Genomic DNA, 17,326 nt, shown 5'->3' on the forward strand with positions numbered 1-17,326 from the left:
CAATGTTTAGCTAAACCTGCTGGCCTACGTAGGCAGGGAGCGTCCCCAGAGGGCTGAACAATCAGACAATTTCAAGATCATGAAGCATTAAACCAATCCCGGCAGGGTACACTAATTAAACAGCCGAGCCCGGCACAGCCAACCAATCCCCACAGAGCAATTAAATCCATCCCTTCTAAAACACTGTGGAACCTGTCTGGGGAAAACTGCCGACGATAGAGAGGGAGGGGGAGAGATGGAGGAAAATATCATAAAATTCATCTGGAAAATAAAATGGTGGAAAAAAACTATAGGGGGAATGCAGCAGGAGGATAACAAGGGAAATTGAAAAAGGAGAGACTAAATTCAGGTCTTTGTTCTTTTTCTCTCTTTTTGCAATAAAATGTCTCCTTTTTTTCTCAGCTGGGCGGAGGGGGGGGTGTTCTGTTACACTTCAATGCAAAAATAGTGACACTGTTGCAATCAAAAGTTGCATATTTAATTAAGAATACAAGGTCTGGAGAGCACTCGTGAGACTGAAAGGAAAGACAGAATAGCCTCAAGGCCTATATTACACACCGGCAGAGCTGCTAACACAGTTGCAAACCCTAATCAATACCCCGATGCCCTCCGCTACGAAAGTAAATGAACAGGTGACAATAGAGGCATGACATCACTGGGCTTTTCAGGGAACAACAAAAGCAGATAAAGAGAAAGGCCAGAGGCAGTGGAGAGATGCATTCTGATTTTGGGCTAATACTGTCCCTCCTACACACCCACAATACGTCATTAGACTGCATGTGTTAGCATATACAAATCCTGACATTAATAATGGATAATAAATGACTAAATCATAAAAATTCCAAAATCGTATATTTATCGGCGAATTGTCCTGTTGTGTTATTTCCCTGAAGAAGCTCAGACAAAGAGCAAGTGTATTTTTGGTGGTGCTGAAGAGGTTATGATTTGAGCGGAAGCGGCTGCAAACCAGAGGTGCAGACAGGGAGACAGACTTGCTCTGTTCTCCCCCCAACTGAGGCGGCGTATAAATCACGGAGCCCAGCTTCACTTCTCCACTTCCTGTTCCTCTCCATTAAAAATGATAAACTGTACCTCTTGAAGCCACTCGCTTGCTTTAGGGTCCCAGTCTGCACCTTCCACGGTGGAGAAGCGAGAGTGCGCGGCTCAGATTTATTCTATCTCCTTCCATTGTTGGGGATGAATAAGATAGTAATTAACTGTGTGGGGGTAGCAGCTGCACAAAGACAAGACCTGATAACACAACAAGCTTGATCCATCTGCCTTTGCTATAACACACCTTCTGTAATATTTTGATAAATAAGAGCACATATGCTTCGTAGTAACAAATGCTGCTTTAACACCCGAAAGACCATCAAGAAGCCGTCTTTCCCGGGTCTTCTGCCTTCCCACTTAAATGAGGACAAATGGGCCTAACAAATGGGTGGCATGCACAAGACTACTATTCCTCCAGTGTGGTAAACACACTCTGAGCAGTGGCACATAATGAGAGCGGCTAGGATCCCCAAAGACAACCTGGAGAAGGTTAGTGAAGCATTGATCTCGTGAGTGTGCCGGGCCCAGGAGCAGCCATCACACCATGCTAACCCACCCTACATGACAACCGACGTCAGAACGCGCACACACACACAAAAGCCGAGTACTTGCACATTAGGGGGGAGGGAGGCATGCTTTTTTATGCCGCGAAGGTCGAAATGGACAACAGAGAAGTGAAATACAGCAAGTGAAATCCTGCCAAACACCACTAAGGCATGCTAGACTGAGAGAGAAAGAGAGAGAGAGAGAGAGAGAGAGTGACAGAGAGTAAGAGGGGCAGGGCTGTGGGATTCATTGTAAGCCTGGTAAAATGAACAAGAAAGGACTGATGCTCAATACGTCTGCAGTGGCGGCAGACAGTCAAAACAAATAAAGCCAAGGCCACGGTGGAGAAACGCAGCTCAATATGGACTAGCTGGGCAGGGGACCGGCTGTCAGCAGGGAGAGAGGACACCGCTTTATACCCATGCCGATGAGCCATTACCTCTCTTCTCCTGATGCTTCCGCCTGCCTCACTGTGAGGGAAGACGAGGCTGCCCCAGCACCATGGAGCCATCCTCCTGCAGACTAATGTGTCCCTGAAGTTTTGTTAAAGCTGGTTATTTACTCCTACAAAGCAATTGCTCCAGCCTAGGGGCAGCAGATGGGGGGAATGCGCTGCTATGAAAAATATGAAGCACTGTCAACTACCAAGGGGGCGTTCCAGCTGAAACAGTGGAGGTACGGGTTTTTTTGGCACAGCGCTACACAGGAGAAGACATTAAAACAGCAAGCCTTCGAAAACAAAAACACCCAGGCAGGTAGCGTTGCAGACCAACAGATTAATAAAGGGAATTCTTAGCACTCACTAGCCAAAACAATTAGTGATCTAAACTATTAAACCATTTGTCCATGTGACGTCAAAACTTTCAGCTGCTCTGGTATGTTCGGTTTAACCAAATTACCAAAAGAAAAATCTAGTCACGGAGATTTTATTTGGAGATCAATTTCTGCGATTTCCACTCAACCCCCAATAAAACAGAGGCTCTCACATTCATTGGCAGCATCTCTTTCCACAAATCATGCCGTCCACAGTTTTGCTGCATGGGACTATTTCTTTAGTATAAACTAGTTCCAGTGATAACCGTTCACAGGAAGGTCTGAGGAGTTAGATCCCCGATCCAGGACCTTCATAGATCATCACTGCCCTGTAGGGCTGTCTCCTAGAACTTTGAGACGGGAAGGAATCTTTAAAGAAATGCAAACTTGTCAGTCGGTAAGCCATCTCCTTAGCAACGTATGAAGTTGAAAAACAAAGTAACAAAAAACATGGTGAATACAAATACAAATTCAAGGATTTTATTTTTACATTGACTTACTGGGGTTCTGCAAGCGGCAGTGTGCCCAGTGCTGCGACCGGTGGCCGGCAGCTATATCACAGCAAGAGCACTAAATGAAACACTGCTTTCCTTTATTAAGCGTTCACCATTGATTTTACATGGCTAATATTAACCAACTGAGTACAAATGTCTTGGACAGACTTTCTTTCTTTCTTTTGGAAACACCTTACGTCATTTTTTCCAAAAGCAGATTACCCTTTTTTCACATTTCTCCAATATTGTGTTATATGAGCCGATCGATGATTGAAATGTCGAATTTCAGAGACGGATAACATGCTGGTCCTGGATCAGGATAATGGATCGTCATTTCTTGAAAGACATTTGCTGCAGCTTTTTGAAACTTACGAAGGCAGGAAAGGCAACTGCATTCACCACCACAGAGGCAGAATTCGTCCAAATAAACCTCTAAACCTGGTCAAATAAATCCAAAACTATCTGCATGACTGGATACCACTAGAGGATATGTAGAAAATGTTCGTTTTTTTTCTTCGAGAGCCAAATGTTGCATGAGCTTTTACTATTAAAGCTTTCAGGCCATTTCAAATATTCAATCGCAGATATAGACAAAAACATCATCACACCCGCGCTTATCAAACAGCGGCATATACAGCAGTCTGCAAACAGGAGCCCGACCAAGGTAAAATGATTGGATAGGTATGGAAATCTGCTTGAAGGAAGGTCAAAGTGATTAAGCTGACATTAATGACAGGCCTAGTCTTCCTGTGAGAATGCTCACCGTCGCTGTCTCTAAACCCATTTGTCATTTTGCTTCCAACGCTGAAGCATCTGCTTTGAAGTCTCTACCACTAATGCTACACAGGGAGGTTAAACAGCTTAATGCTGAAGTCTGTTTCACTCCTCTCGCTCTCTAATGTTCGCTGGGTTTTACGTCCCAGGGTTATGGCTGCTGGATTTCACATCTCAATTTGCCCCAGATAGTCATGTAAAAGCTCCCCTCTTTCCTATTTACTTCGTTGTCACTGTCAAAGGAAGAGGGAGGTAACCCGAAGGATATGGGACCATGACAGACACGTCCCACCCATCTACTCAGTAGTAGTAATAATGAAAGCGTGATAAGAAATGTTTATATGAGAGGCAACACGTGACTCAAACCATACTGACTATGATGATGTGGCAGCTTTTCCAGAAGATTTGAAAAGGCCTGACAACAAAAAGACAAATCTTGGAAAAATAATACAATGAGCACATATAGCGGCATCTGCGAAGGTCGATCATAAAGCCTTTTATATCTATCACAGCATATGAATTTAACGATACATTCATTATGATAAATAGCAGAAGATGTGAGGCACTCTGGACTTACTTACACCCCACTACAATGAGATTATACTGATGCATGTGACATTAACAAAATCAGCAAACAAACACATGAAAGCATGAATGAGAGGCAGACAGAAACTGATTTTTCACAGGCAATTTAAGATTGCAGGGTTAGTGTGCGTGTGTCTGTGTGTGTGTGTGTGTGTGTGTGTGTGTGTGGCTGGCGGGTGTAGGGGGGGTCTGGAGCTGCTGGCAAACAGCACACAGAGCAGGCTGGCAGCAGAAGCAGCCAGGCTCACGAGCTGCAAAGCAATTTCACTGTTTGGCAATACTGTTGTCTCTGTGTGTGGATTAGAGCTGACACCAGAGCAACTGAGTCATGCTAAATGTAGTACAATCACAAGCTTTTGTTCCTGATCTAAAACCCCACTGCCTTTTCAGATGTATGGAAGAGGGAAAGCAAGCGAGGCAAAGGAAAAAAGGTAATAAATGAGCGGAGCATTATTTCGCCATATGAGCGCAGCATTGCGACACCACTTAAGACAGTAGAGGGATTAAAGTAACTGGTAGTGAAGGCGTCGTGCCCAAATTCTCAAAAGACAAATCACTTTGGTCTGCTTTGACAATATCCAAGCAAATCCTTTATGGTAAAAGGCAATTATAGGTAGCGATATATGTAACAATCCAATTGGCGTATAAAAAAATTAAGCTGACAGGATTTGGAAGAAAAAGAAAACAACAAGAAAAAGACAAGGCTGTTATCAAACTGCTTTCCACATGGTTTGACCACACCTTTTCGTCACCTGGTTCTGCAAAATCTTTCTGCGGACCCAACGCTCTCTCTCCAGGTACCATATTGGCCCAGAGTTGTTTTTGGGCCCGGCAGGACCTGGCAGGACAAACCCTGACCCGTCCTTTTCATGCTCGCCCACGGAAATGCCATCTGGCTGGTGTGAATGATTACCACAGCAACAGCCAGGTGACCTGCAGCCAGCAGGAACCAAGGTCACTCCACCTCAGCGCTTCGCACTTTCCCTGCCCTCTTTTCATCAGCCTGCAGGTGAATTATTCATCCTGTTCAACTCGGAGGCACAAGTCTGCAGCACAAACACCTTAAAAAAAAGATAATAACGAAAAAAAAAAATGCACACTCAACTATACTGATACAATAACTTGCGATGAGAAAATGTTCGTTCCAGTGTGAACTGCTAAAATAAACAGCTCATGGGCGTCCTTGTAGTACGTTCGTGGTGTAGTACGAATGGTGTTATAGGGGCTTAGATGGTGAAACAGCTGTAATGATTTTACACAGGCAGAAACGGGCTCCAACCATGACTGAATGAAATATAAGTGAATTAATTGATTCCAGACACATGTAGCGGAGAGTGTCACATTCAAAACTACAGGCATGTTTGCAACCAGCGGCTTGTGAGAATATTTACCAGAACTGCTGTCAATAGGATAATGTGATCAGATCCGTGCTACAGCCGTGTGAAATAGTAATCAGTGTCAGTGTCAAACTGACCGAATTTCAGTAGAGAACTGAAGTATGTGTCAGCACAATAACCACTTTTCACCTCATGCATGTGTCTTGCGTGCTATAACGCATCCTTACTGCTTTTAAAGTGACGCGCTGGCAAAAACCTAACGGAATTCGAAAGCATCAAAAACAGGACACTATTCCAGAACAGTGTCTGAAGCTGAAGCAAACGTACCCCAAAATTCAGAGACATTATTCAATCTAAGTGCATTTTTGGCTCAAGTTTCAAACCGAGACTAATACGCGTGTATTTCCACATGAAGACAGTTTTACAAACTAACCTGTTAGCACAATTATGCAGATCATCGGGAAAGTGTTTCACTTATGGTTTACATACGAGTATGAGCCGAGATGCAGTGAAGATAACCCTAGATTGTTTTCATCCCCCTCCCACCTATCGCTCTTTGGTGGAGTTATTCATCCATTTTTTACCAGATGACAACAATCCTCCGGTACCACTACTTCAAAAGGCGTCAAAGCGGTCAGTCAATGGAACACACGCATGTGTTTGCTGCAGGTATCATGAATATTTCTCAACGTCAGTGGTTGTATGCCTTACACTGATTCAACAGACTGGAGGTTGCCCTTTATTAGCATTATCATTGATATGATTATCATAAACCACCACATCACTGCTCGTGACACTGGGCAGTCGCTCATCCCAAAGGGCCAGTTCGGACGCGGGGCTCCCGGGTTCAGTCGGTCACATTAAAAAGGGAGAAACGCTTGGAAACGCACACATCTGTCAGAAATGTAACACGGTGCAGCGGAGCCGGGGTGCGTCGGGATGGGATCCTGCGGAGAGGACGCCACACGAAGCCGCAACAGACAACAACCACAACAACAACAACAACAACAACAACAACAACAACAACAACAACAACGATAGCTCCCCTCGCCCCCCACCCCCCCCCCCCCCCCCCCCCCCCCCTCTGGATCCGGCGGCTGTAGGAGCTGGAACAGCACCGGGCCGGCGACGAGACAGCCCGAGAGCCACCGGATCTGATTTCTGCGGCCCCCTCGGCAGGCATCTCCGGGGAGCCCGGACTGCCGTGCTGCTGTCATCTCTCGTGCTACAGAGCATCAGTCACGCGGCAGAGACGGTGCCCTTGCGCCGGCCGAGGCTGATTCACAAACATTAGCGGGGAATACAATTACACCGACCCCCCCTCCCCCCCATCCTCTCCGCCCCTGCCGGCCGAGCAGCCCTATGCGGCTTGCAGGGGGAGAGGGGCGAGGTGGAGATGTCGACATTGGCGACCAGCGTTTTTGCTTCCCCCCAACATTATGTCCACGCTTCCCACCTTCGGGGAATGCACGCACGCCGCCTGTAAGGCTTTGTGGTTTTGGGGAAAAATGCAACTTTCGGCGCGTTTAGGCTTACGCGGGCTACCGGAGCTGACATGCTATGTCGCGGGGCTGTGTGGGTTCACGTCCCGGCTTCCGACGAACTGCTCACCTGCCACATTCTCCGCCAGCCACCCCGACATGTCCGCGTCCGCGACACAGCCGCGTCTGCGCGTCGACACGCGCCGGCTCTTTCCGACCACTCGCCGCCGGTCGCGTGCGCCGCGCCGCGCCGCGCCGACGCCACCGCGGTCCGCGGTCCGCTCGCAGGGCTACGCGTACCCGGACGGGGGTCTTATTTGCCTGCCAAACGTCACGAAACGCAGCCGCAGGAAATAAACTTTGCCAATCACAAATTCAACTCAACAACGTTCCCCAACATATAAAGAAAAACAAAAAATAAAAAAAAACAATAAATGAGAGGAATTGGGCAAGACAGCCCACTGGGAGACGCAGCGGCGACGCGACGGCCGTCGACGCAAAGCCCCCGCATAAAACATTAAGCTGGGCGCAAAAAAAAAAGTTGCAGCCTACGTCCGGGAAACGCGTTAAAAGTTTCCGTACATGTGAGTAGGACGGTGCCTGTCGGCCACAATAAGGAGTGAAAAGAGCCCCCGAAAAAAGAAAAAGCCCAGCGCGCGTAAAAGCGCCAGTGCTGTCCGCGGTGCTGATCCCAGATCGGTGTGGCGAGCGGAGGCTGCGCCGCCGCTCCGCGGTCCCTCCACCGCTGATCGATGATTGAACTGAACAAAGGCAGAAGAGGATCAATTTCTAATAACTATCAGCGCAAACACCGGCGGCTCTCGCCGCGCACTCGCCCGCAAAACGAGTCGGGGCGCACCGCGCACGGCGAGCCGACGTGCCGCCGGGGAAGAAGGAGCCGAGAAAAAGGTGAGAATAGCACTAACCTGGAGCCGCCGTAGATCAAATTTCTTCCAATATTGAAACATCGATCCTACATCGGCGGCCATCTTGGGGGATATTGAGGAGATTTTTTTGCAGCGGCTGCAATAAATACGTGGGCTGGATTCCCCCCTCGTTAAACAACGTTCGCGATCACTGGTCCCACTTTAAAAAAAAGAAAAAAAAGAAGAAGCGACGAAATGTTTGACAAGTCCGCCAACATGTTTTTTTTTTTTCTTGTTTTTTTTTTTTAAGAAGAAGTGAGAACGGGGAGGGGGGAAAAGTAGACGATTTTTTCCTCTTTTTTTGGCGAGCTGCCCGGGTTTGTGCAAAAGTAAAAGAGCAAGTGTGCCCGTCCCTCCGTCGGCATAACTGGACAATTGCACTTGATTTTTTTTTTTTTGCTTTGGCAAAGTTATCAATACTGACGTAAAGCCCGGGGTTGATCAATACCGTCTGGAAAAGGGAAGGAGGTGATGTGTAGATTAGTGGAGTTCGGGGAATTTAGCCAAGCCTACTTTTTTTTCTCTTCTGTTCTTCTTCTTTTTTTTGAAGCATGTTTATTACAGGAGCTCACGGGACAGTAAAATGACAGGCTGCTTTTGGAACAGCTCACTTTATCGACATATGTAGTTTAACTGTTATGAGGATCCTCAACATCTGATTTCCTCATGAAATTACAAATGAGTGAAAATACTGCCATTCCATCCACTTTTGAGAGGACATTTAACGTAACTGCTACAAAAAGGAAATATACTCTTCCGTAGAGTTCATTCTCTCAATAATGCATTTTAAAGGCAACATAAGGTAACATGGTTATAGTAGAATATATCGTTTTGACATTATTTACTATAAATAATGAAAAAAGCCTTTATGGTTAAGCCCCATTTGATAATGTTTAATATGTTGTGATTATGTTTTTTTTTTTTTCAAAATGTGGATTTATTTGTATAGATGTGACTGTAATCATCATGTTGTGCATTTGAATTATCAGAAAATAACAATGTAAAGTGATGCATATATGCAAATTAAGATTGTGAAAATGTCTACATGAAATTTCCCAAAATTGTGTTCATGATTTAGAGGCACCAGCATCCTCAGCGGATATCATCTGTCACATATGTTACTCTGTCTAACTTGACAAGGCACGAGGCTGCTCTTTGTCATAATAAAAGGACTCATTCCTCTGGTCATGGAGCACATGTGGTCTGCTGTGCTGCCACAACACTGGCGCCAGGTGCTCCCCCTGCTGACACCTCGGTCTTAGAAGCAAGGTTGTGTTGCAAATGAGCATTGTGTGATTGCCTCCATTCATTATACCATTATACCAAGGGGAGGTATATGCATCACAACCAATGGCTTTGTCCACGTTCCCCCTCCTGATCACCGTGCACCAGCCTCACCGGGCACAGTAGCTTCTATCCCTCATAAACATCAGTCCAAGGTAGAAAATAATATCCTCATGAGTCATATTCTGAGCACCTTGGGGGGGGGGACATATCCCTCTGCTATAAACAAACACCTTAGGGGAATGCGGAGGAAGACTATTAAGGGTTTTGCTTATTGCATTTTATTTGTGGCTCTAGGGTAAAGCTGGATTCAAATGTGACATGGAAGATAGGAATACCAGCAATCACAATTGGGCTAAAAAATTGTTTTTTCACAATGCATTAGTAGAAATGGAAATTAGTAAATTCAAGAACTAGCACATCAGTTCACAATTTGGTGATGGTGAAATCTAATGCTTACCTGACCTTTGGAACATCCTTCACCCAAAGTTAAGCAGTAATGCCGATTAACATTTAAGTGAAGGATGTGCTCTCTGTACAAAGCAATGCAGGGTCATTTACAATGGGAACACAGAGGGGAAATTGTACGAGCCAAAATAATATTTTTTTGATGAGGTCATCGAATGTGCGTTTTCACAAAATGAAGGATTTTCTTTGGCTCGTTTGTGGTTTTTATTGTAATAAAAGGTTCCATATAAACCATAATTCTTCAAATAAATTGTCCCTACAATAAGACCTATTCTCTCCTTTTGTACTGGATATAAATATTGTTTCTCTTAGACCCACTTTGATATTCTAACTGTCTATAGAACATAGATTCATTTCTGAACAATTTGACAACATGTTAAATTTCAAAGACTGTGGCACCCTGACTGGTACAGTAGGCTTGGTGTGATCATTATCCCTTTTACTTTGCAATGGGTTAATATTTTTACATTTTGGGGTATTTTTTCCCATACAGTTACCATTTCACGTATTATTTAAGTGAGTTTGAAGAAAATAGAATGAAGGCTTGCCAAAAAGTGACAGGTCTCTGCTTTGAGTGAGCAGACACATGGCACAGATTCACAGCAGTGTGACACTGCAAGGTTAAGTCTGGTGATGGTAACTATATGCAGTAATATTTCATTAAGCTCAATTTTACCTGATAAAAGTATTATTCACCATGAAAGTGCACTGACTGAAAGGGCTCCACACTTTTGTCATGTTAACAGCAGAACTAAAACTTGTATGTCATGAAGAGCAAAATATAATCATTATCATGTTTTAAATTTTTTACATTATTATTATTATTATTATTATTATTATTATTATTATTATTATTATTATTATTATCATTATTATTAATGTTACTCTGACAGATACATGTCCTATGAAGCTGAACCAACTCAGCGCAATATGCATCTGCACCAACTAGTAGACCATATAAGGGTTTAGTGAAATATTAATTAGAAAATGTGATAATATCTTGCAATTTTTATGAATAGAATTTACATCAACATAATTAAATACTCCAGTTGTTTCATGATACAAAAGAGTTCCCATGTGATTTTAATGGTACTAAATCTACAATACACCAATATATTGATTTCAGGGAGTGTATACAACTCTGCAGCTAAGAATGTATTTAAAATCAGAAGAGGCATCAAATGTGGAAACGAGCATGAGTTGAGTCAGTGAAGCTTAGAATGAGTATAGATCAAATTAGATGGTAGATGTTTGGATTTTGAATGCTGTGGGTTGCTAGCACTACCTACTGGACAACATTGGTAAATGAATGGTCAGAGACTGTTCAACATTATGAGCATCTAACTTACATGTTTTTCATGCTATGGCAAGTGAAAATATCTGCTGTTAGAGATGTATTTCAGTCACCAGTAATACACATAAACTGACCCTTGTAGTGTTCAGGAAAATGGCAAATATACAGTTTTCCTTTTTTTTTTCGTCACTAAATTCGATGAACACAGTTAAAACTATAGATTTAGCTACTTGTCCAACCATGTGACCCGTGTGTTTTTCATCTGCAGCCCTGAATATGATTCAATTGTTTACTTGTTTTTAAAACTATGTATACTCTCTGCACAGAGACGCTGAAATAAGTGAAATAACAATAGGCCTTTGTCACAGCAGACATTTTGACTTGTCATAATAGGAGAAGCACAGCTGTCACTGATAGCATTAACAATGACCGTGTTCCCATTCAAGAATCCCAATAAGACATGACAGCGTGACAGGGAGCCAGCACGAACAACACCAGGACCTTGAAAGTGATGCAGCTGGAATTCAGCCTCGTCCATTATATCATTTACTTTATTAAAATTGTGTGTGTGTGTGTGTGTGTGTGTGTGTGTGTGTGTGTGTGTGTGTGTGTGTGCGCATGTGTGTGTATATGTGTGTGTGTCTGTGTTTGAGTTCTCTTTGAGGCTTCAGATTAGCTTTCATTATAGAAAGGTATTGCCTTTATGCATGCTTTTTATCAGTCTATAATAGCCTTTACCCCATAATGACTTAGCAAAACAGAATTTTAGAAACTGTAAGAAATAGACGCTTTTTCAGATCCTTTGCTGTGCCCCTTGAGATTTAGGTTGAGGGCCTCTCGTTTCTCTGGATCATCTTTGAGATGTTTTTTATACCTTAGAGTCCACTTGTGGTAAATTCAATTGATTGCACTGCACGATTTGGAAAGGCACACACTTCACTGCCTGAAGAACTTAGAGACAGGATTGTTTTGAGCAGAAGATCTGCAGAAGGCTGCAAAGAAACTGCTGCATTGAAGGTTACCAAAAGCCCCAATGGCCTCTATAATTCTGAAATAGAAGAAGTTTGGAACAACCAGGGCTCTATAGAGTTGACTGCCCAGAGTATATAGAAAGGTATTGGTATTGGTAGGTGACCCAGAACCCAGAAGTCAGTGTGGTTTAGCTACAGAGATCCTGTGTGGAGGACAACCATCCCTGCAGCACTCCACAGATCTCAACTTTATGGCCAGATGGAAGATTCTCCTCAGTGGAAGACACGTGAAAGCATCCAATGGTCTCTCAGACAGAGAAACCAGATCTGATGGTCTGGTGAACCAAATGTTGAACTGTTTGGCCTCAACGCAAACATTGTCCATGAAACAAATCATATGAACAATGTTTCCCCACAAATATTTTCCACAGCGTGGCATGCTGTTTATGGACAAGTCTTACTGGGGCTCAGACAGTTTTAGCTAACAGTTCCATTTATTGTGCTACCAAGAAACAATAGCTCCCACTGGAGCCCTTGGAGCTCTAACGGGACAGCTGGATGATGGATCTCATCGAGTGCAACTGCCAGTCAAAAACACAACTGTCCTCTCTGAGCCAGAGCTATGTCCTGTTGTTATTCTTGGGTCTCAGTAATGGGGCATGTGTGTTTGGCTATTATCCCTAAATCTCATGAACTCTGACAATGGTGGCTGGTGGTGAGGGAATAGTCCTCTTTACCTGGGCCTCTGCCTAAAGAAGGCATGGAGTATTTATAGCCCTTGAGCATGCATCATTATAGAGGGTAGAGGGGTCAGTATATCTACCCCGTATTTTTGTGTGCTGCCCCATCATAGAGCAGCAAGGATACTGCTTAGTCCTGATCCAGCTACCACTGAAATATGGTGAGTGGACACAGATTTCATGGTCATTGCATTTAATTTTGTTTACAGTACCAACAGACTTTAAAGAGACACAGTTTCTGCTGCATGGTTATTGTATCAATGTATTATAAACAGTAGATGATATATTCATAGAGTATACTTTCTTGGTATGTCTTGATAATCGTACATTTTGCTCAACTCACACCAATGATGATGAATCAATATGCTCAACGTCGATATGCTTATGGGTACTGCATACAGATCAGCAAAAAAATAATCAATAGGACAGTGCTTCAGTTGTCCTATTGACAATTTATTGATTATATTTGTCCACTCACAATGATGACATTTTAAGAATTAGTTTGCAATAGCAGCGAGGGAAGGAGAGGAAATGAGGAGAGGAGAGGGGAATAGTGAAAAAAGGTGGCGTGCAGGGAGGAGGAGAGGAGATAAGAAATGGAAAAGGAGATTAAAGAGAGGAAAAGGTAAAGGAGAGGAGAGAAGGAGAGGACAGAAGAGGAGAGGAGACCAGGGAAGAGCAGAAGAAAGGAGAGGAAACATTGAAAGGAGTAACAGATACAAGTCAAGAATTATTATATGTTTCATTATTTTGAACGCGAACGTTCCTGTTGGGCACCTCATGATCTGTACTGAGTAGTACCAAGAAACACCAAATTCTGCCTCAATTCCCATGATGGCATGAATCCTCTTAAAACAAAAAATAAAGAAATAATTTCAGCTGAGCACCAGAGGTCCCGTCCACGAGACACACAACTGCTCGGGAGCTAATCCACAACAAGGGTGAGACAGCAGCTGTCGAGAGGCCCACGAATCGAAGCAATATGGTGTCAGTGCTCCACATCCCCTTAGACTGTTTTTTCACACTTCCTTGGCAGTCATGTAAATAGATCAACATAATCCTTGCCTCTGAGGGATTTTTGATCAAACAAGCCACAGTGTACCATCCTGTCATCACCCAGGCCCTATAGAATAATCCCTCGTGTGATCCTGGGACAGTAGGAGAGCACGCAGCGGACCACACCCTCCCCAGGCTTAGTCTGCATTCTCACAAAATTGGAGGCTTGAGTAAATATTTCCATAACAAACTGACAGTGTTTGTAATCCTCCCTAATGAAATGCGTGCCCCGGTCTAAACTTTGCCTGTCGAGCAATTAATCCCCCCACCCTCTAGTAAATTTGCAGATCATTGGTTCGTTATCGTAAGCGCATGTGTCACAGTAAAACCGATAATGAGTGAAGCCAGAGCACAGGGCCAGGTGATGATTGTGCCATTAGTATTGGATCTAATTAGAGCATCATTGTCAAACCCTGCAGGCACCCAAGAAAGCAAAGAAAAGAGCAGAGGGAGCCGGCTCCAATGTCTTCTCCATGTTTGAACAGGCCCAGATCCAGGAGTTCAAAGAAGTCAGTGCTCCAGCCAAATGTTTCCTTTCATATAGAGTTTGAGAAGTTATCTGTGTGGTGCATTGCTTACTGTTACATATACTGGAGAAACAGCATGTAACAACTAAACCTCTGCAGGCTTTCACCATCATGGACCAAAACAGAGACGGTTTCATTGACAAAAACGACCTGAGAGACACTTTTGCAGCTTTAGGTAGGAACACCTATGTGCCTGTTTATGTGTGTTTGTCTCTTTTGTGCTGTGAAGGTTTCACATCGTCATATTTTCCTTCGCATGTGCTGTACCTTGCTGTGGAACTATTCTGACAGTTAGACATTCACCAGTTCTTGTTTCTCAAATGCGAGCATTTCCTGCTTTTCTGCTTTTTTGTTTTCATGTGATAGTGAACTGAATATCCTCGGATGATTTTGGACTGTTACCTCTGGTTTCAGGAACATTATAATTGGCATTTCTCAGTATATATTTTTGGCATTTAACTGACAAATTAATTAATCAGCAGAATATGCTAGAATTGAAATGATCATTGGTTGCAGACCTAAAGCCTGCTCCACTTTACCTGCCATCCTTTTCTAGGCCGTGTAAATGTCAAGCAAGAGGAGATTGATGAGATGCTGAAGGAGGCACCAGGGCCGATTAATTTCACTGTCTTTCTCACCATGTTTGGAGAGAAACTGAAAGGTGAGCCGGGAGTTCTGTATAGTCCAGAGCATGATTACACTCTCAGTTGTCAGTTCATTCGGAACATTATGACGAAAAGTAATGCAGTCTGCGGTCCTGCAGTAAATCTTTCTCGATGAATGTTGTAATGTTGGTGTTGTTTGTGATGAAACTGTGCTAGTTGTATCTAATAAGCTGACAGCTGATTATGTAAAGAACAACTCAAAAGAAGCATGGCAATTTTTGGGACAAGATGTTACCTTTGTTTCGATTTTTACTCAACTCAGAGCTGCCACTGTCCGTGTTTAGGTGCTGACCCAGAGGAGACCATTCTCAATGCATTCAAAGTCTTCGATCCAGAGGGAAAAGGAGCGTTAAAGAAAGACTTGTGAGTAAACACAGTGTACTGTAGCTCAGTGAGGTGACCAGTCTGCTCATCGTCACTGCTTGTCTCCACAGTGTCACAGAGATGCTGACGACCCAGGCAGACAGGTTCTCCCCTGAAGAGGTTAAAGCTCTACCTCTAACAATGTTACACATGACTGTGGCACTTTTATTTATTTTCTTTATCTTTTTTTATTAATTCTAAAAAAATAACCATTTGTTTTTATTTCTTGCCCACAGATGGAACAGATGTATTTGGCTTTCCCTCCAGATGTAGCAGGAAACCTGGACTACAAAAACCTGGTCTATGTCATCACACATGGCGAAGAAAAAGACCAAGAATAGAGCAATTTTTCCTGAGACTTCCCTCTGGACTTTAAAATCAAAGTGTCCTGTTTGTGCCAAGATATATGCATATGAGTGTACAGACAATAGAACATTTCAGCTTCAATGTTGTTGTTTTTCCAGAACCATGCATTAATGTATTAATTATGTGTATGTATGGGGTAATTATTACACTATATTTTTCTGAATGAATAAAGGAAAGGAGGGTTCACATCATGGGCTGAGGAATATATTTGCAAAGAAAGTTCAGTGGAAGAAAAGTTTTGGTAAGGTCTACCAGAAATTTAAAAAATCAATAATTTCAGACACACTGAGATATTTTACTTTGTAAATTTCTGTAACAGCTGGAAAAATGGTGTAAAAATAAGTGCTGTATTACTTTTGACCAGAAGTACACACACACACACACACACACACACACACACACACAGAGACCTGGTAAAACTATGCAGTTTTGATGAAAAGGGAGATTTCCAGTGGCTAAGAGCTAAACCATGCAGGCCTATGAGGAAGTTAGCTACTCCCAGTGTGAGACACAACAATTACTTTTCCTCTTGGCTGGTATGGATTTGCAGCTCATAGCTGTAGCAGAAAAGCCTTTTCAGTAGTGATATTTAATTAGTCATTTGAGTTGTAGTGCCGTGCTGACTGTGCAGCAGTGGACCAAAGTGCAGACCAGTGGAGCTCAGCAGCTACAAGTCCCTCTGTCCCAGTGTAAATTTCTTCAACCAGATAGTAAATATAAAGCAGGGCATTACTGCATGTGCATATAAAAAAATATAATATGAAAGATATCCATATCTGTCCAGTAAAAAGGTTGAAGGTTTATCAGACAAAGGGAGTAGTTTGGCTCTTTACCCAGCAGCTGAACTCTCGCTGCACTGAGCCATGGTCTTACAGAGTTGATCTCAAAAATAATGCTGTGTCTATTTTAGTGTCCCATTCTTTTCTGTAACTTTAGCAGTCAACTTGAATAAGATTTATCTCTCACAACTAAAATGACATCCATCAGCTTAGTTTTGATGGAGACTCCTTACTGCTTACTTGTCTTACATTTGTTAAAAGATAATACATTTTAAAATGCAATTTTGAGAGCTAGGGTGCAATTGACAGTGTCGATGTAATAATTTAAATGTTTTTGATAATGTATTACTAAAATATACAAAAAAAAACAGAGGAGGGCAAACAATTTTGTGTTCACAAGAAACCAGTCTGTGCACCAAAGCAAGAGTTTTGGCACTTATCACACACAGACAGATCCCTTGTACACACTTCCTGTTCATATTTGTTGTTTTGAGTTGCTAAATGTAGTTATTAGTGGATACTATCGCTATGAGACTTCAATGTAATGTGTGAGACAAATTTTACATGTGGAAAAACCTTTTCCAGTTGCAACAAATAGTTTTGCCTAATATATGAGGTCTGGCAAACAAAAACATTCTCTTTAATACCATTTTCAGTGATAAGTTTCACCACTACCGTATGATTGTTAGGGACTCGCTACTACATAATTAGCAAGGTAATACACTGTTAAATATTATGACTTTACCTATATATGTAATTACTGTACAGTACAATGTGTTAAAGTGAAAGATACATGTTTTGAAC

General features: G+C 42.9%; 2 protein-coding genes across 4 annotated transcripts in view; one reads left to right on the forward strand and one right to left on the reverse strand.

The window, feature by feature from the left end:
* The window catches only part of cux2b (cut-like homeobox 2b), an 80,141-nt gene extending 71,696 nt beyond the window's left edge, over positions 1 to 8,445 (reverse strand). For 2 of the 3 annotated variants that reach the window (XM_035639187.2, XM_035639186.2), the window contains exon 1: positions 8,010 to 8,445. In XM_035639187.2, the coding sequence (XP_035495080.1) occupies positions 8,010 to 8,072 (63 nt within the window). In that variant the 5' untranslated portion in view covers positions 8,073 to 8,445. Of the gene's footprint in view, positions 1 to 7,213; positions 7,958 to 8,009 lie in introns of those variants that run through there. The other variant, XM_035639188.2, reaches the window with a different exon arrangement.
* Positions 8,446 to 12,829: 4,384 nt separating this feature from the next.
* Positions 12,830 to 15,934, forward strand: myl2b (myosin, light chain 2b, regulatory, cardiac, slow). Its single transcript, XM_035639193.1, has 7 exons — positions 12,830 to 12,927; positions 14,242 to 14,331; positions 14,449 to 14,524; positions 14,906 to 15,010; positions 15,299 to 15,377; positions 15,449 to 15,497; positions 15,614 to 15,934. The coding sequence occupies exons 1-7, from the start codon at positions 12,925 to 12,927 to the stop codon at positions 15,716 to 15,718; spliced, it is 507 nt and encodes a 168-aa protein (XP_035495086.1). The 5' UTR covers positions 12,830 to 12,924; the 3' UTR covers positions 15,719 to 15,934.
* The last annotated feature ends 1,392 nt before the right edge of the window (positions 15,935 to 17,326 follow it).

The sequence above is a fragment of the Scophthalmus maximus genome, chromosome 3 (assembly GCF_022379125.1).
Source record: "Scophthalmus maximus strain ysfricsl-2021 chromosome 3, ASM2237912v1, whole genome shotgun sequence".
Classification (NCBI taxonomy): domain Eukaryota; kingdom Metazoa; phylum Chordata; class Actinopteri; order Pleuronectiformes; family Scophthalmidae; genus Scophthalmus; species Scophthalmus maximus.